This window comes from Aspergillus thermomutatus (genome assembly GCF_002237265.1).
Source record: "Aspergillus thermomutatus strain HMR AF 39 chromosome Unknown NODE_161, whole genome shotgun sequence".
Lineage (NCBI taxonomy): Eukaryota > Fungi > Ascomycota > Eurotiomycetes > Eurotiales > Aspergillaceae > Aspergillus > Aspergillus thermomutatus.
In genome coordinates this window covers 25,046-43,320 of record NW_020798210.1, presented here as the reverse complement: position 1 = coordinate 43,320, position 18,275 = coordinate 25,046, and the positions used below count along the sequence as shown (strand labels likewise).

The following is an 18,275-nucleotide window of genomic DNA, read 5'->3' as shown; positions in this document are numbered from 1 at the left end:
AAAGCGCGAAAATAGGACAGTTGTCCATCACTTCTTACAAGCCTGCAAGTCCACTAACTACAATCCTCTTTCATATCGGTCATCAGGAACTGGTGTCTCATTTCCGAACCGCCTCTCTACAATACATGAAGGCACGCCGAAGCGATTATTGACTGTGTTCAAGTGAGTCCGTACTGTAATGTTTGGATTTATACCGTTTTGTAATGCAGACCAACTCAGACCATATGCTGAACCAGGAGGTCAGCATCAGCTGGCTATGGCAGCCAAATATGTTCCAATATCTGAAGAAATCGCGAACGACAAGGTGAAACTCGCTGCGGAAGCTGTCAAACATGTTCGTTCTCATTGATGCTGCTCTAAATAGGGACGAGCTAATGTTGTTTTTATCCCTTAGTTCGGAAATGACTTTGAAGAGTCCAAAATGGAATATGAGAGTAGCTGGGTCTCTTACACCCTACGGTTCTTTGATGGGTGGCCAACAGAGCGTTTGATTATATTCCGCCCACCGAAATCCTCGAAATTTTTCGACTGTATAAGGGTTAAGGACGGTTCAACAGGCGTGGTCGAATGGGAAACACTTCGAAAAGCTGGGATATGGATGGGACTCGTACCTATCAATCACCAAATTGAGGCAATGTTGGTCGAGCTGATGTTGATTGGACGAAAGCATGTTGAGGGTTTGAGTTGAAAATCACTGGTAGTGATGACTCCCAACCAAATCGGATGGCATCCTCACGCGGTATGGAAATAAGAACTGTTGCTACTCGGTCTGCGATGGGAATAGTGAGAATGATGCTATGACGAGCTGCGGATTGAGGATGGAGCTTTAAGAGTTTGTCTAACTTCGAATGTGGGACAAGAAAAGCTCGCTCAATGACTTCCTGAGCTCCTTCTGTTTAATCGTCAGCATCAGTTTGGAGGATATTCGTAGGATTGCTTACCATCGACGCCAGGAACATCTGATTCCAGCGTCTGCCCTCCGTGAGAACTCGAATGAGTGATGTTTTGGTCCATACCAACACTCTGGTGCATATCTAGACTCTATTAGCTGCCAGCCATTTAGATAAGGGTCATTTCTCTGACCGGTCAAGAACTCTTTGAAATTGGTTGAGTGGCAAAGAGGCTGCTCCAGAGCCAATGTATCTAAAATTTCGTAGATGTGAGCGGGCCACTGTAGTGAATCCCCAGGCTCCAGGAATTCAACGACAAATTCGAACGTGCTTTTCTGAAGTACATTGGAATCCCAAACGCTGGGAGCAAATGCTGCTGCCCACAAAATCATTTTGTTCGGAGCAAGACTTCTCAGTCTTTCACAGCGCTCGCGGGTCAGCTGCTTTCGTTTTTGGACTGCCGGAGAGTCTAGTTTCGATACCTCGGGGGGGTTAAAGAACAGCTGTATATTTCTAATAAAGACGACCTGACGTCGGGGTTTCTGGCTCGTCATTAATTCTACCTTGGTAGATTCCGCACAGGACAGCAACTTTTGTCCTTCTGCAACAACAGCAGATGTCCGTCTCTTCCCCAATGCCTTCACTTCGTCGGCCATGTGTTTTGAAAGCTTTGCAAGATCTCGGCTTGCAGTTTCCATGGCATTGTATCCATCGCTTGTAAACTGGAGCCTTCCGAACTGCAATGTCTTGATCATTGTGGTGAGTTCACAAACAAAGTCGCCCAAGCGACTGGCAATGACAGTTGTTTGAAGATCTGATCTTTTTTTCTCGTTGGTATGGTGGATTTCCATTTTGTCTATTAGCGACGAAGAGATAAAACAGAACAAGAACAAGAACTAATCCCTAACTTCTTTATCGGGAATCATTGGCTTTTGTAAATCAGGAAGACTATAAATAGGTCGTTACTTGAGACATTCCAAAAGTTCACCCAATTTCAAGGCACCCAATCGCAGGCTTCTAAGCGTGCTGACCGCAGCTTCCCCTCATTTGTGACGCGCAAGGGGGAGTTGTTCACTGCCTGGTCTATGGCCGATTCTCTCGTACTCATAATATGATTGGTCTGGATTGTGCACACTCACTTTCCACCGCCGCACTCAAACTTGGTGCAGCGATCGAATGAGCGGGTACGTAGCGCAGTTTTCCTGCGGTATCCATGAAACAGCCTGGCGCTAATGCGTGCAGCTTCACATCGATTCCAGGCTTAGACCAGTTCCAAGCCTGATCGTTTTGGCCAGTAATGGATACTCTTGTTAGCTTTGGGGAACGAGGCTCCAAATATCTTGCTGGCATATCGTTGGCGTCTTACCAGGTAGTAACACCCCGTTTTTGGACGCCTATCCCAGACCACAGGTTCTTTAGTATAAATGACGGCTAGCTCAACAGCCGTGGTACCTAATATCTGCGCCGACATCAGCTTCATTCTTTATCGCCCTTCTATCTAGCGACGAAATAGTGCAATCAAGGTTTGTATCCCATCAAGAAGGAGCAAATCACCAATAGTTGACAGCTTCTAGGATGTGTGAATATCTTGTGTCCATCAAGCATTATCGTGGCTGTCCAACATCATGCGACAGGACGACCAGAACTTTCAATCGATGCCTCAAAGCAAGGCAAACTGGCGTCAACTGCCCCAATCCTAAGGATACCCCACTTGGTCAATCAACATACCCTGACCAATGTCCAAACCATCGAGATGAGGGCTACAGTCGGCGTTGAGCTTGCTGCGAATTGTATCTCGGATGAAAGCCTGCACATGTTCGGCTGAATCAACTTGGGACAACCAACACTGCTTGATTATTTTTCCGCACGGAATAGCAGAAACATTAGGGAACTCCTTTCTCTTGAAAAGTACTTCCACTTGATCGCTAGGGATCTCCTCGTAGGGGCTGGTTTCTTGAAAAACCTCGTAAAGAGTCGAGCCGAGTGCAAACAGATCCGTAGCCACGGTAGGTGGGTCTCTCCAATGTCGCGGGAGATAGAATCGAGTTCCCTCACCAGAGGCCGGTTTGGATCCGTCTAGCGAAGAGCCAGAGAAGTCAATAATTTTGATATTGAGAGACGCGTCCAAGAGGAAATTTCGTGGTTTGATGTCGCAGTGGATTATGCCGTTACTATGCAGGAGAGAGACGGCTTCCGCAATTTGGTATGCCCACTTCAACTTCAGGCTCATCGGAATCGAGCTTTGAGTTTGAATATATGTTTTGAGATCACCGTTTTTCATGTACTCAAGAATAAGGCCGTCCCTGGAGTGACCCAATATCCGTACCAGCCTTTCATGTGGGCCAACGCGATGATAAATACTGGCTTCTTTGGCAATGTCCAGGATGTGGTTTTCCATTTCAGCGTCAGGGAATGGCGATTTAAGGACGGTACCATCACCAAGGAGTTCCACAATCCCAGTTAGCCCACCAGAGATAAATTGTCCTTGAGCATCTCTGCTAATGGTTTCAACCTTTCCTTGTCCAGTTTCACTTGCTTCGTAATCGTATTGAGGTCCCTATTGAAAGTTTGTCAGGAAGCTCTTGCGATAGAAAGGGACGCTCGACTTATACCGCCTCAATATCGTGCCAAGTGGGCCAGTGGATCAGGCGTGACAAAGGGTAAATCAACGTAATCTCCATCCAGTCCTTGAGACTATAACATACTGACAAGAATCGCCGCAGTGTCTGCGACAAGAGCATAAAAGCCATTTGAAACGGGTCGGTGATGCTGCTTTGGCGAAGACCGCGTCGCATCGTGTAAAAGGGTGACCTATCATGTGATTTTCTGCCAGGTTCGGTCGGAATCTGGGCTCTCAAGAGGTGGAACATCTAAGTTGCCGTCGTATTATATTAGTCAGCGTTATCCCCAACTCGGTTGGGTGGTAAACTCTACTCTGCTCACAAGAAAAGCTGCCGCTGATGGCGGGGAACACCCGCAGAAAAGGCGTCGGCGGAACATAACCTCAAAGACTGCTCAGAACACCTCGGTTTCCGCCAGCTGTCACTCTAAACGCTCCATAGCCACACTTGAGGCCCCGTCTGGAGTTGACTTTCTCACTAGTTCTGATGAAGCACAGGAGATATTCGGCCGCAGCATCATCCGTATTCAATCACATGGCCAGCGGCACCCATATCTCCTTACGGTTTGGAAGACAGAAAGAGATGAATCGATGGAGCTACCCTTTTGATCTTGCAGCCCCTTTTAAAAACAATAGTCCCTAGTATCTGTTGGCGAGCTCACCGCCTACGTCCTGTAGCCTCAAATGATTATGCTTGGAAGTCCTGACTACTCGTGCTAGTTAGTTACGGCCTTCACTATCAAGGCATGACTAGAAAAGATCTGCGAGTCTATAAAAATAAGTAGCTAGTTAAAGAATGAGGTTGTGGCATCTCCAGCGCAGTCCAGACTTCTTGACGCCGCAGGCCAAATTATCACGTGCCACAGTATTAACACAGTAGTGTCCAACGGGAGGCGTTGGCTCCACTCAGCTGTTACGTCTCAGATAGATGACCCCCATGGCTTCAAGCCGTGAAACTCGCATAATCGGGATAATTCAACTGTTTATCAACTCGCCGTCGTCTCGTCTTGACTAAATCCAACAGCGTGGTCAACCAGAGTACCGCTTTAAGTTGCCAAGGAGTCGTGCCCTTCACTGATTCTAGCATATTTGCGTCTCTGATCTATCTGTTTTGATACGGGAGAATTTTTGTAGTAGCGTGAAGGGTGAAGAAATTTTCTAACTGATTATATTGCTGTCAAGCGTGAATGGACGTTGTTTTCACGCAGTGTTGGAAATGAGCAATTTCCAAGCTATAGCTATACCACTATACTGCGTCTGAAAGATCGAGAGGACATCATCCTTCAAAGGTTGCCCACGTCCAGTCCGCCGACCTGTCCTCCTCCTCTGCACTCAGATCGAATGCGAATGTCCAGTGGATTCACTTCTTCTTGTTCTTGTCACGGCACGTGGTACATTCCTTGCCACAGTAACGTCTTTCTCCGTCGTTCGTATGTTCCCTGGTAGTCCCGTAGGCGGGACAAAAGACCATCTCTGTGGTCTGTTCGTTATGGCCACAGTCGAATGTAAGAGTGACGGTGCCGCACATTTTCCTATTATGCGTTAGTAAATGGCTGCTTGACAGGGTGGGATCACCTCACGCTCTTTTGGTATTCGAAGATATGCTACGATATCTGCCAGATGTGACTAATATCTGGAAGGAGACATGAGTGAAAGGAATCCCTCGCTAAGTCAAGAGAGGGGGCCAACGACGTACCACAGAGGAGGACTGTTAGGATTGAATAGCCACTAGGAAGTTCAAGGGATGAGAACAATGTTGAAAGTTGCTCTCCTTCAATACGAAGGTTCAGCAGAGGAGGAGAGCTTTATATAGCCGCATTCTCTGGGCTTAAAGCGTGCTTACCCCAGCAGTTGAACATTACATGATGCTCTATTGGATGAAACCAAAACCATATATGGTAGTTGCTCAGAAGGAAGGCAGACTCCCAGATAGTTTGGAATCTCCATGCATAGACTTCAGGTAATGAGAAGCGAGGGCAACCTATGGAGGCCAATCGCTTAAGCTCTCAGTGAGAAAGCTAAAACGGAGAGGCTGGAAACATCGCAATTACTCATAGCGCATTGGTGGGATGTAAGCGCCGGAGTGCCCGCAGTCACATACAGACCTGGTGTAGATATTACACAAACGTACATTTCTGCACACTAGTTGAATCTCCATCAAATCTGTCCTTCAATCGGGATGGCGCATGCTATGCTTAGCGGCTTATCTGACTTCGAGGCAGGCGACTTCGCTTTTGGTTCATTTATAGAACTTCTATTAGTGTCAAAAAGTAGATAATAGTAATCTCTGTAGCCCGTAGTTTGCGACAGCAATTGGGTGCGCACGAATAGGGGACCAAACAGAAGCACGAGTTTGCAACTAGGCTTAACAGGTCCAACGCTCGTCAGCTTCCGTTGAACCTGGTCCAGGTTGATTGGGGGCTTCCAGCCAAGGAACATTTTCTGGCAGTGGACCCATCCCCAAGTAGCTTATCAGGCTATCGCGGCCGGACGCTGCATGACCGGCGTGGCTAAGTGCTCCCCTATTCCATATATCGTACAGCTGATTGGGCATAATTTGCACCTGCATTGTTGTCATTCCACATGAGTTCTTGAATTTTTCTCGATAGGTTGCTCTTTGTTTGTATCCAGCCCCGGGCCTCATCGTTTCTCCGCCAATGCTTCGCAACTTTCACACCGTCCGCGCCAGTCGCGGCCGAGATAGGTAGCCGTCGACGGTTTTTCTCCTTGGGCCAGCTTTGCTGGGCCGCCGCCATCACGAAGGAGAATGTCGCCAGATTTGCCGCCCATGGAGCAATGGAGATTTGTGGAGAACAAGCTTACTAAAATGAGTGGCACGCCTGTTGATGGGGCTTGGCGTTTAGGCTTAGTCATGCTTGAGGTTCTCTGGCAAGGTCGTTCTCAAAAAAATCAAAATTTTCTTTTCCGCCCTCTGATAATATTAAGCCTCCGGTACCCTTCCAGGAAACTTTTATTGCGAGACATCATGGTCGTCCAATTCTGTGAAGATTGTGGGAATCTTCTCGATATCTCCCCCGCGGAGGTTTTGAAGTGCGAGCTGTGCGGAAAGACTGCGAAGAGTATGCTAGATTTTGTCTCTTATTCTGCTGTTCTGTGGGGCTAACGGATCGATCTTGGAAAGATGAAGCGTTATCTTACACGAGACAATATGTCTCTGAAAATTTTCCATCAAGACTCAGGAATAAATTGAAATCCAATACTCAGGTTGTCGATCGTGAAGTCCTTGGGTCTGGGCCCAGGATCGAAGTGGACTGTGTCAAATGCCCATCCAAGGAGGTGACTTATGCTCAGGTGCAGTTGAGGAGCGCTGACGAAGGAAGCACCATCTTCTACCGCTGCCTGAGATGTGGGCACAGGTGAGCAAACATAACCTATTACTCCCTAATTCTTGTCTGTTATCTGACTAACCCTCGTGACCAGATGGCAGGAAGATAACTGACACGGCCTTGAGAATAGTTTGTTCGGATCGGGTCCTCCGCCGCCTACCCCTTCTTTAAACGAGCAAGAACTACAAGTGGAAAAAAAAAGGGCCTCCCGTCGCACATGTACTGGTCGATTTCAACGAATGAGTTACGGAACCTGGAAAATGTCTGCAGAGTCGGATCAGACCTCGGGGCACAAATACGGTAAACCAGAGCATCTAGAGAGCGTGTACCCTGGGTCGGTGTGCTTGCACTGCAATGTAACGACAGTATTTGTGCCCCCAGCAGAGGACATTTCAGGCTATGCAAGACTCGTCGGCGCTGGCTGGTCTTCTTGCCGTCTCGCTCATTCAGCCAATGTTTATCCCATCTCGCTCGTATAGAGATACGGGAGTACTTCAACGGCCAATCTCAGTAATTGAGGCCTGTTCGATGGTAATGCGGTCAAGGTAGCGCCATTTCTAGTTTAATTTGGTCTCTTCTTCGATACGGTACGCGAAGGAATCTTCAAAATCCAAGTTCTTTTTGACCAAGTTCTTTTGGACAGTAAGACTTAACATTGCGTCGTAGCACTCTGAAAGAAGCTGATCCGCTCCGCACGTTCGATGCTACGCGCCAGATTCTATAATTGAGAAAGGGAGCAAATATTGCCCCATTGTCTCTATTTGGCTCCTGCGGTATTTGGGTCGTTTGCAGTCGGTTTTGCTGTTGCGAGGCTGTTCAAACTTCTGTTCCGCAAGCTCTTGGAAGCCGAATTATGGCTGACGGTAATAAATACTAGGCGTGGGTGACTGCGGCTAAGCTTTCTCTGCAGCCTGTACGGAGTACAGCGGGCGGACACATTCGCATGAGTCCGCTGCATGTTATAGATTGTTCCTAGAATGAACCTCTAATCTGTTTGTTCAGTCTGTTAAACCGGGAAATGATACTTGAAGATCCGCGCAAACGCTTTTATGTCACTCTTCAGTGATTACTCTGAGATCTAGGATGAGTCCAATTCTCATGATTCTCTACAGAGCAGTCTTGTATTGCTATGGTCTTACACGTAGCGCTAGAAAACAAGAAGGCAATGAATGACCTCACAGAAGAATCGCGCTTGGTGTCGCACGTTTCAACGTTAAAGGCCAAGCAAACATGAAATGCGATTCGTATACAGTATTTCGGCTCCAAAAATGCCGCCTACTTCCTCAATATTCTCGGGAGCTCAAGGCCAGATGGATAGTCGAAAGGTAAACCAACCTGTCCATCAGATTGTCAAGAGTAGTCCCGTCGGCCGAATCCGTCATATAGCATAACCTCTGGTAGTTCCAGATGACTCCAAACCTGTGATGTATTAGATTGATAGTCCTTTGAGACAACGGCCACAATGACGAATAAGCTTACACCCACTCCATGCAAGGACACGGCCCTTCTAACCTCGTCAGGTGCTCCGGAAGCCAGATACAATTTTTGATTTCTCCAATCGCCGGGGATTTTTCGGAAAGATCAAATGTAATGGCACTGAGGCCTTCAGGAGACGAGAGGCCAGGAGCGATGCGAATCCAGTGGACCTGATTGCCCTCAAGCATAGCAATAAGATCCAAACTGGGTCCCTTGAGCTCAATAAGCCAATGCGCTCTGCAGTAGCTGGTTGAGATAGGCAGGGCAGTAACTGAGCAAGACATTCTTCCGACCGAGAGTGGGGAAATACAATCAGTATCTTCGATAGAACCAATATACGTCGATGAGCAGGTTAAACGCCGGCCTTATGCGGTAACAAAGCAAAACAATTATGATGAAGATGAACCATGCGGCAAAAGCAAAGAGGATCGAGTCGAAGAGGGTGTCTTGCATCCTACGTAAAGTAGCCGTTAGTATCAAGCCATGGGTACGCGATGACAATTAACAAGGGGAGCGAGCGGCTCGTCCGAATGACTTACAGTCCGTTCGTCTATCAGTGATTATCGTTTTCAACTGGTGGGAGTGGAAGTGTAGGATGAAATGGAGGTTCCAGAGACGGGAGTTCGATTGTGTCACTACTTGCCCTCCAGGTCAACGAGCTAGAGCACGGCGACACAGGTCTCTGATACCCTACAATGCTTGCCTCTCTATTCCGTTCTTTCGGCCACAGAGCGTCTCGGTGCACTGCGGGTGGTGGTGCTTGGATTTCAATATCTTCCCCCCACGAGAAAGAAGAGGAGTAAGGCCGCCGCGTATTTGAGCCTTGAAGTGTTGATAAAACGAACTTGAGCCACTGAAGCAAGCAGAGTAGCAAGGATAGTATCAAGCAATGCACCGTCCGGACGCTGTCCGATAGTAGCATAATAGATATGGAAGACTCATGCTTCCAGTAAAGGCTTGATGGAAGCAGGCGTCCTTATATGTATCTCTATCCATCGCGCGTTCCCCTGTGTGCATGAGCCAGAATAGATTGATCTGCTTTTCAAACTTTCAGATGGTCGTCTGCTGAGCGAGTATGAGAAAGGGAAAAACGCTGTCTATGCTTGACATTCAGTCCTGGAACTTGGTAAATGTGCAGTTCTATAACTTCAACAAATGTAAGAATTCAACTTTTTGCTGGAAGAAACCCTACATCAAACATACTCTAGGTGTGCCGGTTTGATTTGCAATGTCTGTTGAAGTACCACAAGTGTCCAAATTTTGATATTTATTGACGGAATCTCGGAGTGTGTGCGCCACCTCCACCCTAGATTAGGCAAATTACCCACCTGTGTTCTTGGCGCTGCGATATTTAAAGGGTGGTCAGTGAGAGGCCATGAGAGATGGGCCCCTTGACAGAACTTCGAAATCTGGGTGAAAAGTTGATGTTTGTCTATCCCCTTTTCTAAAGATTAAGAATTCCCCCCGATTTTTTTGTAGGGCTGTCAATGGACCAAAAACTTACTATTTGATTATCTGAGTTTATTATCTAAATCTGTTATCAACTTTTATTTAGTACCATGCCCGTCATCACAGTCGTGGCTCAACTCGATTCATTAGCCAGGAGACTCGATTCAGTGGCCCGCAAGCTCCGGACAACTCGGATTCGACCTTCAGGTGATCAATTGGCTACGATTGACACTCTGGCCCACAGGCTCACTGAGTCAGTACGAAGTGTTGCACAGGAGGTCAAGAAGTTGAAGCAGGAACGGTATGACCAGCTTGTCGCCGTGGGAGCTAGTTGGGTAGCACAAGCACGGTCGGTGAAAGATCATCTTGATGGTGGTCAAGTAAAATCGTCACAATTAAAGAAAAGCCTTGCCTTGATTTTCTTGGGCCCAAACGATTCAGGTCTCGATTCTGAACAAGTCAGATCGAGGAAAAGACTTACGCGATCCAGATGTCAGACGATACGGCAACAACCATGCAATTTGGTCCTCCTCTGGGCAACGGCCTTTCATCCCTCTGTATGGACAGCGGACGGAGGAATGGCTACTGCTACCTTCGATTATTTGCTCAAAGCATTGAGTCATGAAGCGCAATTTCGGATTTCACGAGACATATACAATTACCTGACTACATTGAGAGGTGAAGAACCTCTTCATAAGTGCGATGAATATAGCAAATTCATGGATGCTGTCATTGGGTGCAACAGCATCGAATGGTATGACAGTGAAGCTGTACCTCCCGGACACGAGACACCAGCCTTAGCCCTCTTGACTGGCGGCAAGTAATTCAATCAGGTAGTGAAATATAAAAAAGCTAACCTAATCTAGGGCCAGGAAAAATGCCCTTGAACAAACAAAATGCCACTAATCTTCCGATGTCTCCGAGAAAGAGACGGCCAAGTGATGAAACTGTCAATAACTCAAATGATGGAGGCGACGAAGATCCAGGTACGTCGTACTAAATCTTGTGAAGACCTCAGATAAGTAACAGCTGGCCAGCGTCGAATATGATCGAAACCGCCTTTCTCCTCAGCCCCCGGGAATTCCATAAAATATGGGAAAGATATGAGAGTATAACAGCTGGTGAATCTCATTCAATAATCTTAACGATACCTGTTGAGGATCGCGTGGCATCGATTGTTCTTTCAATCCCACGCCCTGAAGCCATCGACATCGGTTCCCAGTTCAAGCTGCCGATGATTTTTCAGTCTGTTTTAGCGTGATAAGCTTTATCTCCACCAACATTGCCTCAAAAGGACAATCCGCGGGTACAAGCCCAATATATACGTTCTCTTGGCTCACGCAGTCCCAGATTGTCTCTTTCATGTTTTGTCCGTTCCTGATCCTTATACAACCGAACCGGTTTTTGCTTGGTGCTGGTCTGAAGATGACAACGCGCTTATGTTGGTGGCCCTGGATCATCCTTGTGTAATGATAAGTCCAATCCTCGTCGATCGATTCCACACGCGATTCTTCGAATTCATTTCCAAACTAAAACAATGGAATTAGCTGATAAGTTGCAAATGTCGTCTGTCAGAATAATCCTAGAAGCTCACCTTTTCCACTAAGCTCTCCAAGAGAGCTTTTCGATCCTCAGCAGTCGCTGCTGGAATAGGGTAGTACCATACATCCATGGTCGACAGCTAAAGTATGACGTCGGACTACAGCGAAAGCCGCAGGTGCAGGCTTAAAGCCTGGGTGTATTCAGACGCAAGAGCTAATGGAAGTCGTGTCTGCTTGCTCGTTTCGTTTTAGCAACAATGGCCTTGTGTGGTCGTCACAAGTACAGCTACTGTCTAAGAGCTGCTACAACAAGTACCTCGGAACTGCACATCAAAGTTCGACAAGTCGTGAGACGTCAAATTCCTGCAAAGCAGATAAATCTTGCCGGCAAACCATCCTAATGGGTTGAATTAGAATCTGAATCAATGGATGATAAGTGTTAGGTTTAATACAATGAAACCAAGTAAAATTTGGGTTATTGTCGTATAGTGGAAGGGAAATATTTCAGAAAGCCCTGGGCCAACCTGTTGTCGTCAGGCAACAAAGTATAAAGATGAAAACCTGATGATACTGGCTAGAGTGGTGGGTGGTCAATGAGGGGTAAGAGGGGCAGTTCGGCGGGAAAACCCATGCCGTTGTATTCCGGTCAGCCGAGGAGAGTCGTGCGTCAATCGGAGAGCTTTGGTGATGAAAGTCACGTGTGGTGGGCTGTCTCAACTGAGAGTTGCGACCAGCTATTCTTTCAATTTCCTAAACATCACAATATCGGGTTACGCTAGAGGCTACTTGCCGTTACGCTGCATTGTTCATATGCATCTCAAATGCGACAAATTCATGGAGCAAATATAAAAACGATTTGGGGTGGAAATATACCGCGTCGTAAAGAGGTGGTAAGACGAGGCTTGGAGCCTATGGTGGAATTCTTGATCGACAAAGTCGACAGAGGATGGACAGACAGCACTCCACCGCCAAAGAAGGCCAGGCTGAAGTGGCGCCACTGCTTGTGCGAAAAGGGATGAACCCTAATATTCGCGATCTGCGTGGCTTTTACAGCATTGACTGGTCGAAGAAGAAGAAATCCACTGAGATGGTCTGAGTCTTAGAGGCAGCGTGACGGCTTTGATTCTAAATTTTGCACTGTGGCGGAATACGGATACATCTATGAGCAGTGATGCACATTAATAATCACCTCTGTTTCTCGGAGACTGTTCCAGCCGTTCTGGGTGACTCAAGCGCTGATCACATTTCTTCACAATGTCTTCAGAGACAACAAGGAGAGTGCGCGGAAAAACGTTCAGATAAATGACTAAAAAATGGTCATGCTCTATACATATCATGTCTGTTGATTCTGCCTTACCCTTAAAAGACGTAATCATAAATACAGGGTCGGGCATAGCGTTCCCATGCTTTCTTCTTTGAGGATTACAACCATTATAGCGGTTAAACCCTTGTGCAGGCCAGTCTCCACGGAGTGTCCCATGCGTTTTTCGGTTCCGCCTCTATTGAGCGGAAGATAGCTCTTGATCTCCCGACTTGCCAATGCCCTTGACAGTGATCTGACTTGGAGTCGGATAATAGGAGCCCTAAACGAATCAGCTATTGAAGACATATGCGTATAAGGGGTGATACCAACTGTGATCCAACGAATCCCCAAAATCCCGAAGCATCCGCAGAAAACATATAGACGCGACCAGTGTCCCTTATGCGTATACCTAAACAGACATTGGCGCCGCACATCTTGCTATACTCGGAGGCTTTTTTCATTAAGCCGGTTTTGCGACGGTCTCGCTTCTGGCGAATTGACTTCCTGCTTGGCCTCGAGCTCTCTTGCAGTTTTGGATGCGTCGTACCTACTTTAGTATCCGGCATGGTTCCTTGCGTTCACTCTATTCAAATGAGAGCTTTAAATTTTATAGTGGGGGATGAGCGAATTGTACTATGCGTAAAGAGACGAAGGCTGCATTATATCGGCGCCTGGGCCATGATTTTCGCTTTCGAGGCCACCGTTCTAGAAGAAGTGATGACCAGTCCTTCATCCCTGAAAAGATTGGCTGATAGATCAGAGTTGGCCGGAATAATACAGGACATAAAGAGACCACGGTTTGTGCAGGCCATGGTTCTCCTAGATGATTCCGCCGCAGTGACTCAAGAGTGGGTTCTATATCCGGGGTCGCCCTGCTCAGTGAGAACCAGCTTGCTGTACCAACCGCCCAAAGGATTAGGAGCAGTTTTGGTTTAAATTTTACCTGTTGGAAGGCTAAGAAAGAATGATTTCGCATTTTGAATGGGTAGATCAGCCACTCGGTATTTATGCATGGGCGCTTAAAAGGTAAGGATATATTTTGGGGCAGTAATCCTTCGAAAATGGTAGTTCCTTAGTACGAACTCTACGATTCCTCGTAGCGGTATTGTCCGAGCAAGCAAGGGATGTCAAGATTTGTACGATCCCCTTTCTGGACGTTCTAGGGGGTTTGTACGCTGAAAGGACGCCGTCCTTGATCACGAATGAGTCACGTGGACGGCAGCTGCCTATCTACAGCTGGCTGATAGCCGAGACGTGATTCGTTTCACAATACTACAATGAGTACTGTAGAGTTCAAGTGCGTACTCCTTGGAGCAATGTATGCGCTTCAGTTGTTGATTGCTACCAGATGATACGGTTGAACTGCAAGGCTCTATACAGAAGTATTCCTTGATGCCGGCAGCATCAGGTTTTTCAGTACCAGTAGAAATCGTGCGACCGGTGTATCAAGAACAATGTTCAGAAGTTTGGCCTAAATATGCTTGGATGTCCACTGTAATTGCACTTGAAAAAGCGACTCTACTCATCTGGATTGTCCATCGAAAAAATACGTTAAATGAGAGGCCGACGTTCCAGTGGTTGAGCATTTTTGGGTGGATTGAGCCAGCATTGACCAACTAGACGCCCATCACTTTTTAGGTGACCTTAGGGGAATGAACTGCGCTTGTACCATTAATCTGCACCTTAAACAATGTTCAGTGCTTTTTTTGCGACGTGCGACCAAATTCAAATTTTAGTGGGCCTTATTCAGGCATATTACTGGTGATGCCGTCGCATTCACGCAGGATGTACGTGTAAGCTAGTTCAAGCTATTGTTCTTGAGCGCTCAACTCTTTCTCACCAAATGTGTTCAACCCATTCATCATCAGAAATGCTGTGGAGCGGAGGCCCTTTCCGCGTATGCTCAACTCTTCAATACTTTGTCGAACCAATCAATACTTTTAGCGTGCGTGCAACCCTACACTCTTGAACCTTTGGAAGGCCACGCTGTCCATTCCAGTACTTCACAAGCGACAGTAATGACCGTCTTCCTATTGCTGTTTATCCAGGCCATTTACAACTAATAATCTGAGAGCTATGCCATAGCTTGGAACGCTCTCGTCTGATGTAGTCACCCCGTAAAATTTGCCACGTGACTACACCGAAGTGCAGCTCAAGTGTGGTTGCCTGCGGGGTGCCTCTCTCTCTGAACATAATACATGGGGGAGTCATATTTCTGTCAAAGACGATAAAGTCATGAGTGTTCGACCTTTTTCACCCACCATATCTGTCAATATACGCTCTTAAGTGCCTCAATGATCAACGATCACCCGCCCATCGCTTCGTCTTCAGGGCCCTACAAGATGAGCAAGTCCAGCGGTTTGGCCACTACATTTCCTTGCTCCATTCGATGATGCGATGCAAGGCTGTCTGTCGTTCAACGACGTGCAACTATCAAGATGTTCGCGCTCCTGGTAGGCCTCCAAATCCTACAACTCCTGTTGCTGCACATAAGGAGCTGACAATAACGTCAGCAATTTCTCAGCGTCCCACAACCTTAAAAAGTGAAGCCATCTTAAAGGCTACCATGACTCCCAGCAGTGGGGAACGGCTTCCTCTGATGTCCTCCTGAACTTTACCTATCATGCCTACAGACCCCTCCAATACTGTGCGACCATGTCGGGCCACACTATCACCCAGAAAATCTGCCCAGCAAAAAAGGAATCGGCGGAAGATGAGCCTCATGAAGAAAGCGTACGAGTATAGTGAGCTGTGTGATGCTGATGTCTGTGTTGGAATACCGCCACGCCCCATCCACGACTCTATTATTTTACACCTAAATATCGCACTATGTAGGCTCGGAAACAGAAAAAAAAGGGTCAAGGGAGGGAAAGAATATCGACTTTAATGTGCTCTATTCTTGAGGGCCGAACTCCAAAATACTTGAATGGAGCCCTGGCTCCGGCCTGGAAATTGCTCCGAAAAAATCCTTGTCACATCCGACCAAGTTCGTTTCTCGTCCCTTCTCAACCTCAATAGGAGGTTCGCCTCTTCAGATGACCACGGCATGCCTTTCCGGGAGGTTCCATAAAGCTCCGTGGAATCAGCTGGCTGATCCAACAAGCGAAGTGCTGGCCGTGCTACGCGGTCAGGTTCTTTTGGATCGGATTCAGATACACAGCGTGGTAGTGCGCCTTCGAACAGCCACGAAAGAAATTGTAGGCGTTCATCAACCGATACAGATGTGAAGTGAGAACGAAGCGATGAAAAAGAATTCTCCTTCGAGACGGTTGCAGAAGAACCTCTGGCCCGTTTGCACAGTTGTGGTTGTCCATGCGACTGCTGCAACTTTCGCTTGCGGGGTTTCGACTGTTGGCCGCTGGTTAGGGTTTCGAGGCGGTTGCTGGACACACGAATGTGAGCTTCGGGGTTGTTATCGGCAAATACTTGTGCGTGTGATTGGTTGTTTAGCGGGCTATCTGACCGAGGGTTTCCTTCCTGCGATTCAGGACATGTGCTGGAGTTCCTATTCTCAGCAAGCGTGTCGCGGAGAAGTGGTGGAGGGTTGGGATATCGACAAATGGTCTCCGAGACGGCGCTATCGCCGTCCGCGTGAATATGCTGGCGTTCATCATCTGTCTCCCAGGGCCCATTGTTTGTGAGGATCACCGGGTCGATCGGAATGCCATTTTGTTCGTCTGCCGGTTGCAGAAACTCTTGCCAGCTCTCGTCCGAGCTGGATACACTGGGTGACGATATGTATCTCAGGGCATCCTCTGGGGAAAAGGGCGCATCAATTGAGGCATCAATGGCATCGTGAACTTTGCGTGACGTGGCTAAATCCGGATTTGATGATGGACTAGCTCTGTTTCTCGGAGACTGTTCCAGCCGCTCTGCGTGCTGCGTGTCGGATGATGTGGCGGGTGTCGTTTTGGCAGAGTGCAGCCTAGATGGCTTCTGGGGCGGAGACTGAGGGCCCCTGAAGGTGCCAGATGGGGTCACGGCACTTGCATGAACGCAAACCTCGGCTGGAGGCCGCACCGGGAGCTGATGCTTGGGCAATGGCAATGCTTTGGGGAGGGGTGAATGATGAAGTTTGATGGCAGGGGACTCATTGGAAGGAGGGTGTAGGCGTGAGTGTTTGGAGGGGGGTCTCGTGCGGAAAGGTGGAGTCCATGCCTTGAAGTTATCAGCGTGAAATACAGGCAACATATTGAGGTAAGGGGAGACTGGGATATGCTGGTGGAATGTGACTGCGCGAGGATTAGGCCAGAGACGAAATGAGGCTGGAGTAAAAGGAAATGTGTAGGTGTTGAAAGCAAGCCCTTGTACTGACATCCTCGGGAGTCGATCAATCCTTCTTATACTTTCGTTCCTCGGTGAATTGTCTTGTCACTCCTACCGTACACATCGAAGGGAAAGAGCCACCGAAGCAGAATTCGTCCCCTTCTCAGCTACCCCTGAAGCAGCCGACGTATCGGCCTTTAGTTACATGGTCCGCCCGGAAATTGGGATGGAGCGTTCTCCGCCAACCACGTCGGCCTGCTGCCCCCAAGCCTCGCATTCCAAACCTCTCGGAGATAGAAAGCATGCCAAAGACACGTGCGGCATTTTTGCCATTGGCCAGCAGTCGAGGTGAGAGTGTACGCTCGGCGGGTACAGAGGATAGTGGGCCAAGGATCGGACATGGATGACATAGGATGCGACGCTGGTCAGCTGCGCCCACAGACCCGCGGTGAGGGGTCGAAGAGAGTTATTTTTCCAGCCGCCAGAAGATCCCTGCTGCCTCACCTGGCATCTCAAGTTCCTGTAGATGGAGAAGACGCAGAAATAGTGCTTCTCACTACAATCAGGAAGAGATCAAGCAGGAAAAACGAAGCATCCACATTCACTGGCCATATAACACAAGGCGCAATTCGCCTCGATCTCACGGGCCCAGCCGGCCCGACGCTGGCCACACGCGATAGGGTGCACATGGACAAGGGAGACGTGGATAGCTGAGACACCAACAGAGCAATAGTTACCAATAGGTCGAGCTGTCGGCGACTCCGACGCTGAATGGGGCGAGAAAAGAGGAGATGCGGACGGCGCCATACCGGAAAGGGGCAGTGTTCGGATAACGCGGCATCCTGGGAAGGGGGCAGTGCACCGGGAGCGAGGCAGGCAGCAGGAGAAAGAGGAAGAGAAAGTGCGTCGCCTTTCGAGGGAGGGTAGACGGGGTTATATAGATCGAGCGGGAGGCATGAGGCGGCAGGCGATGGGCGCAAAAGCGGCGAGAACACGGGCGCGATCCCCAAAGCGGACAAGCTAGGCCGCAAGGGGCAGTGGGACTTCGGCATGGGGCAGGCGGTGGAAAGCGGCAGACGGACGGTTCAATGAGGGCCGTTTCTGGCGCCCCGCTAACCGTGTCATCGAATACTCAATCAACTTGTTCCACTTGATCAACTCCATCAACTTGTTCAACTCATTCAATTTATTTGACTTGTTTAACTTATTCATCATTCAACTGCTTCAACTTGTTCAACTTGTTTGACCCATTCGACTTGTTCAACTCGTCCAGCTTGTTCGATTCGGTTAACTCGTTCGACTCGAATCAACTCCTTCAACTTGTTCAACTTGATCAACTTGTCCAACTCATTCAGTTTATTCAGCTTGTTTAACTCAATCAAC

The 18,275-nt window shown here is 48.1% G+C and overlaps 2 protein-coding genes across 2 annotated transcripts; both read right to left on the bottom strand.

Moving 5' to 3' along the window:
• Nucleotides 1–614: 614 nt before the first annotated feature.
• Nucleotides 615–3,685, bottom strand: CDV56_104954 (uncharacterized protein; the record flags this gene model as incomplete). The annotated part of the gene is made up of 5 exons (XM_026758573.1): nucleotides 615–892; nucleotides 942–1,034; nucleotides 1,084–1,746; nucleotides 2,619–3,447; nucleotides 3,503–3,685. 5 exons carry the CDS (start codon nucleotides 3,683–3,685, stop codon nucleotides 615–617), a joined length of 2,046 nt encoding a protein of 681 aa, XP_026612685.1.
• Nucleotides 3,686–15,509: 11,824 nt separating this feature from the next.
• On the bottom strand, nucleotides 15,510–16,817 carry CDV56_103720 (uncharacterized protein; the record flags this gene model as incomplete). The annotated part of the gene is made up of 1 exon (XM_026757339.1): nucleotides 15,510–16,817. One exon carries the CDS (start codon nucleotides 16,815–16,817, stop codon nucleotides 15,510–15,512), a length of 1,308 nt encoding a protein of 435 aa, XP_026612684.1.
• Between the last annotated feature and the right edge of the window lie 1,458 nt (nucleotides 16,818–18,275).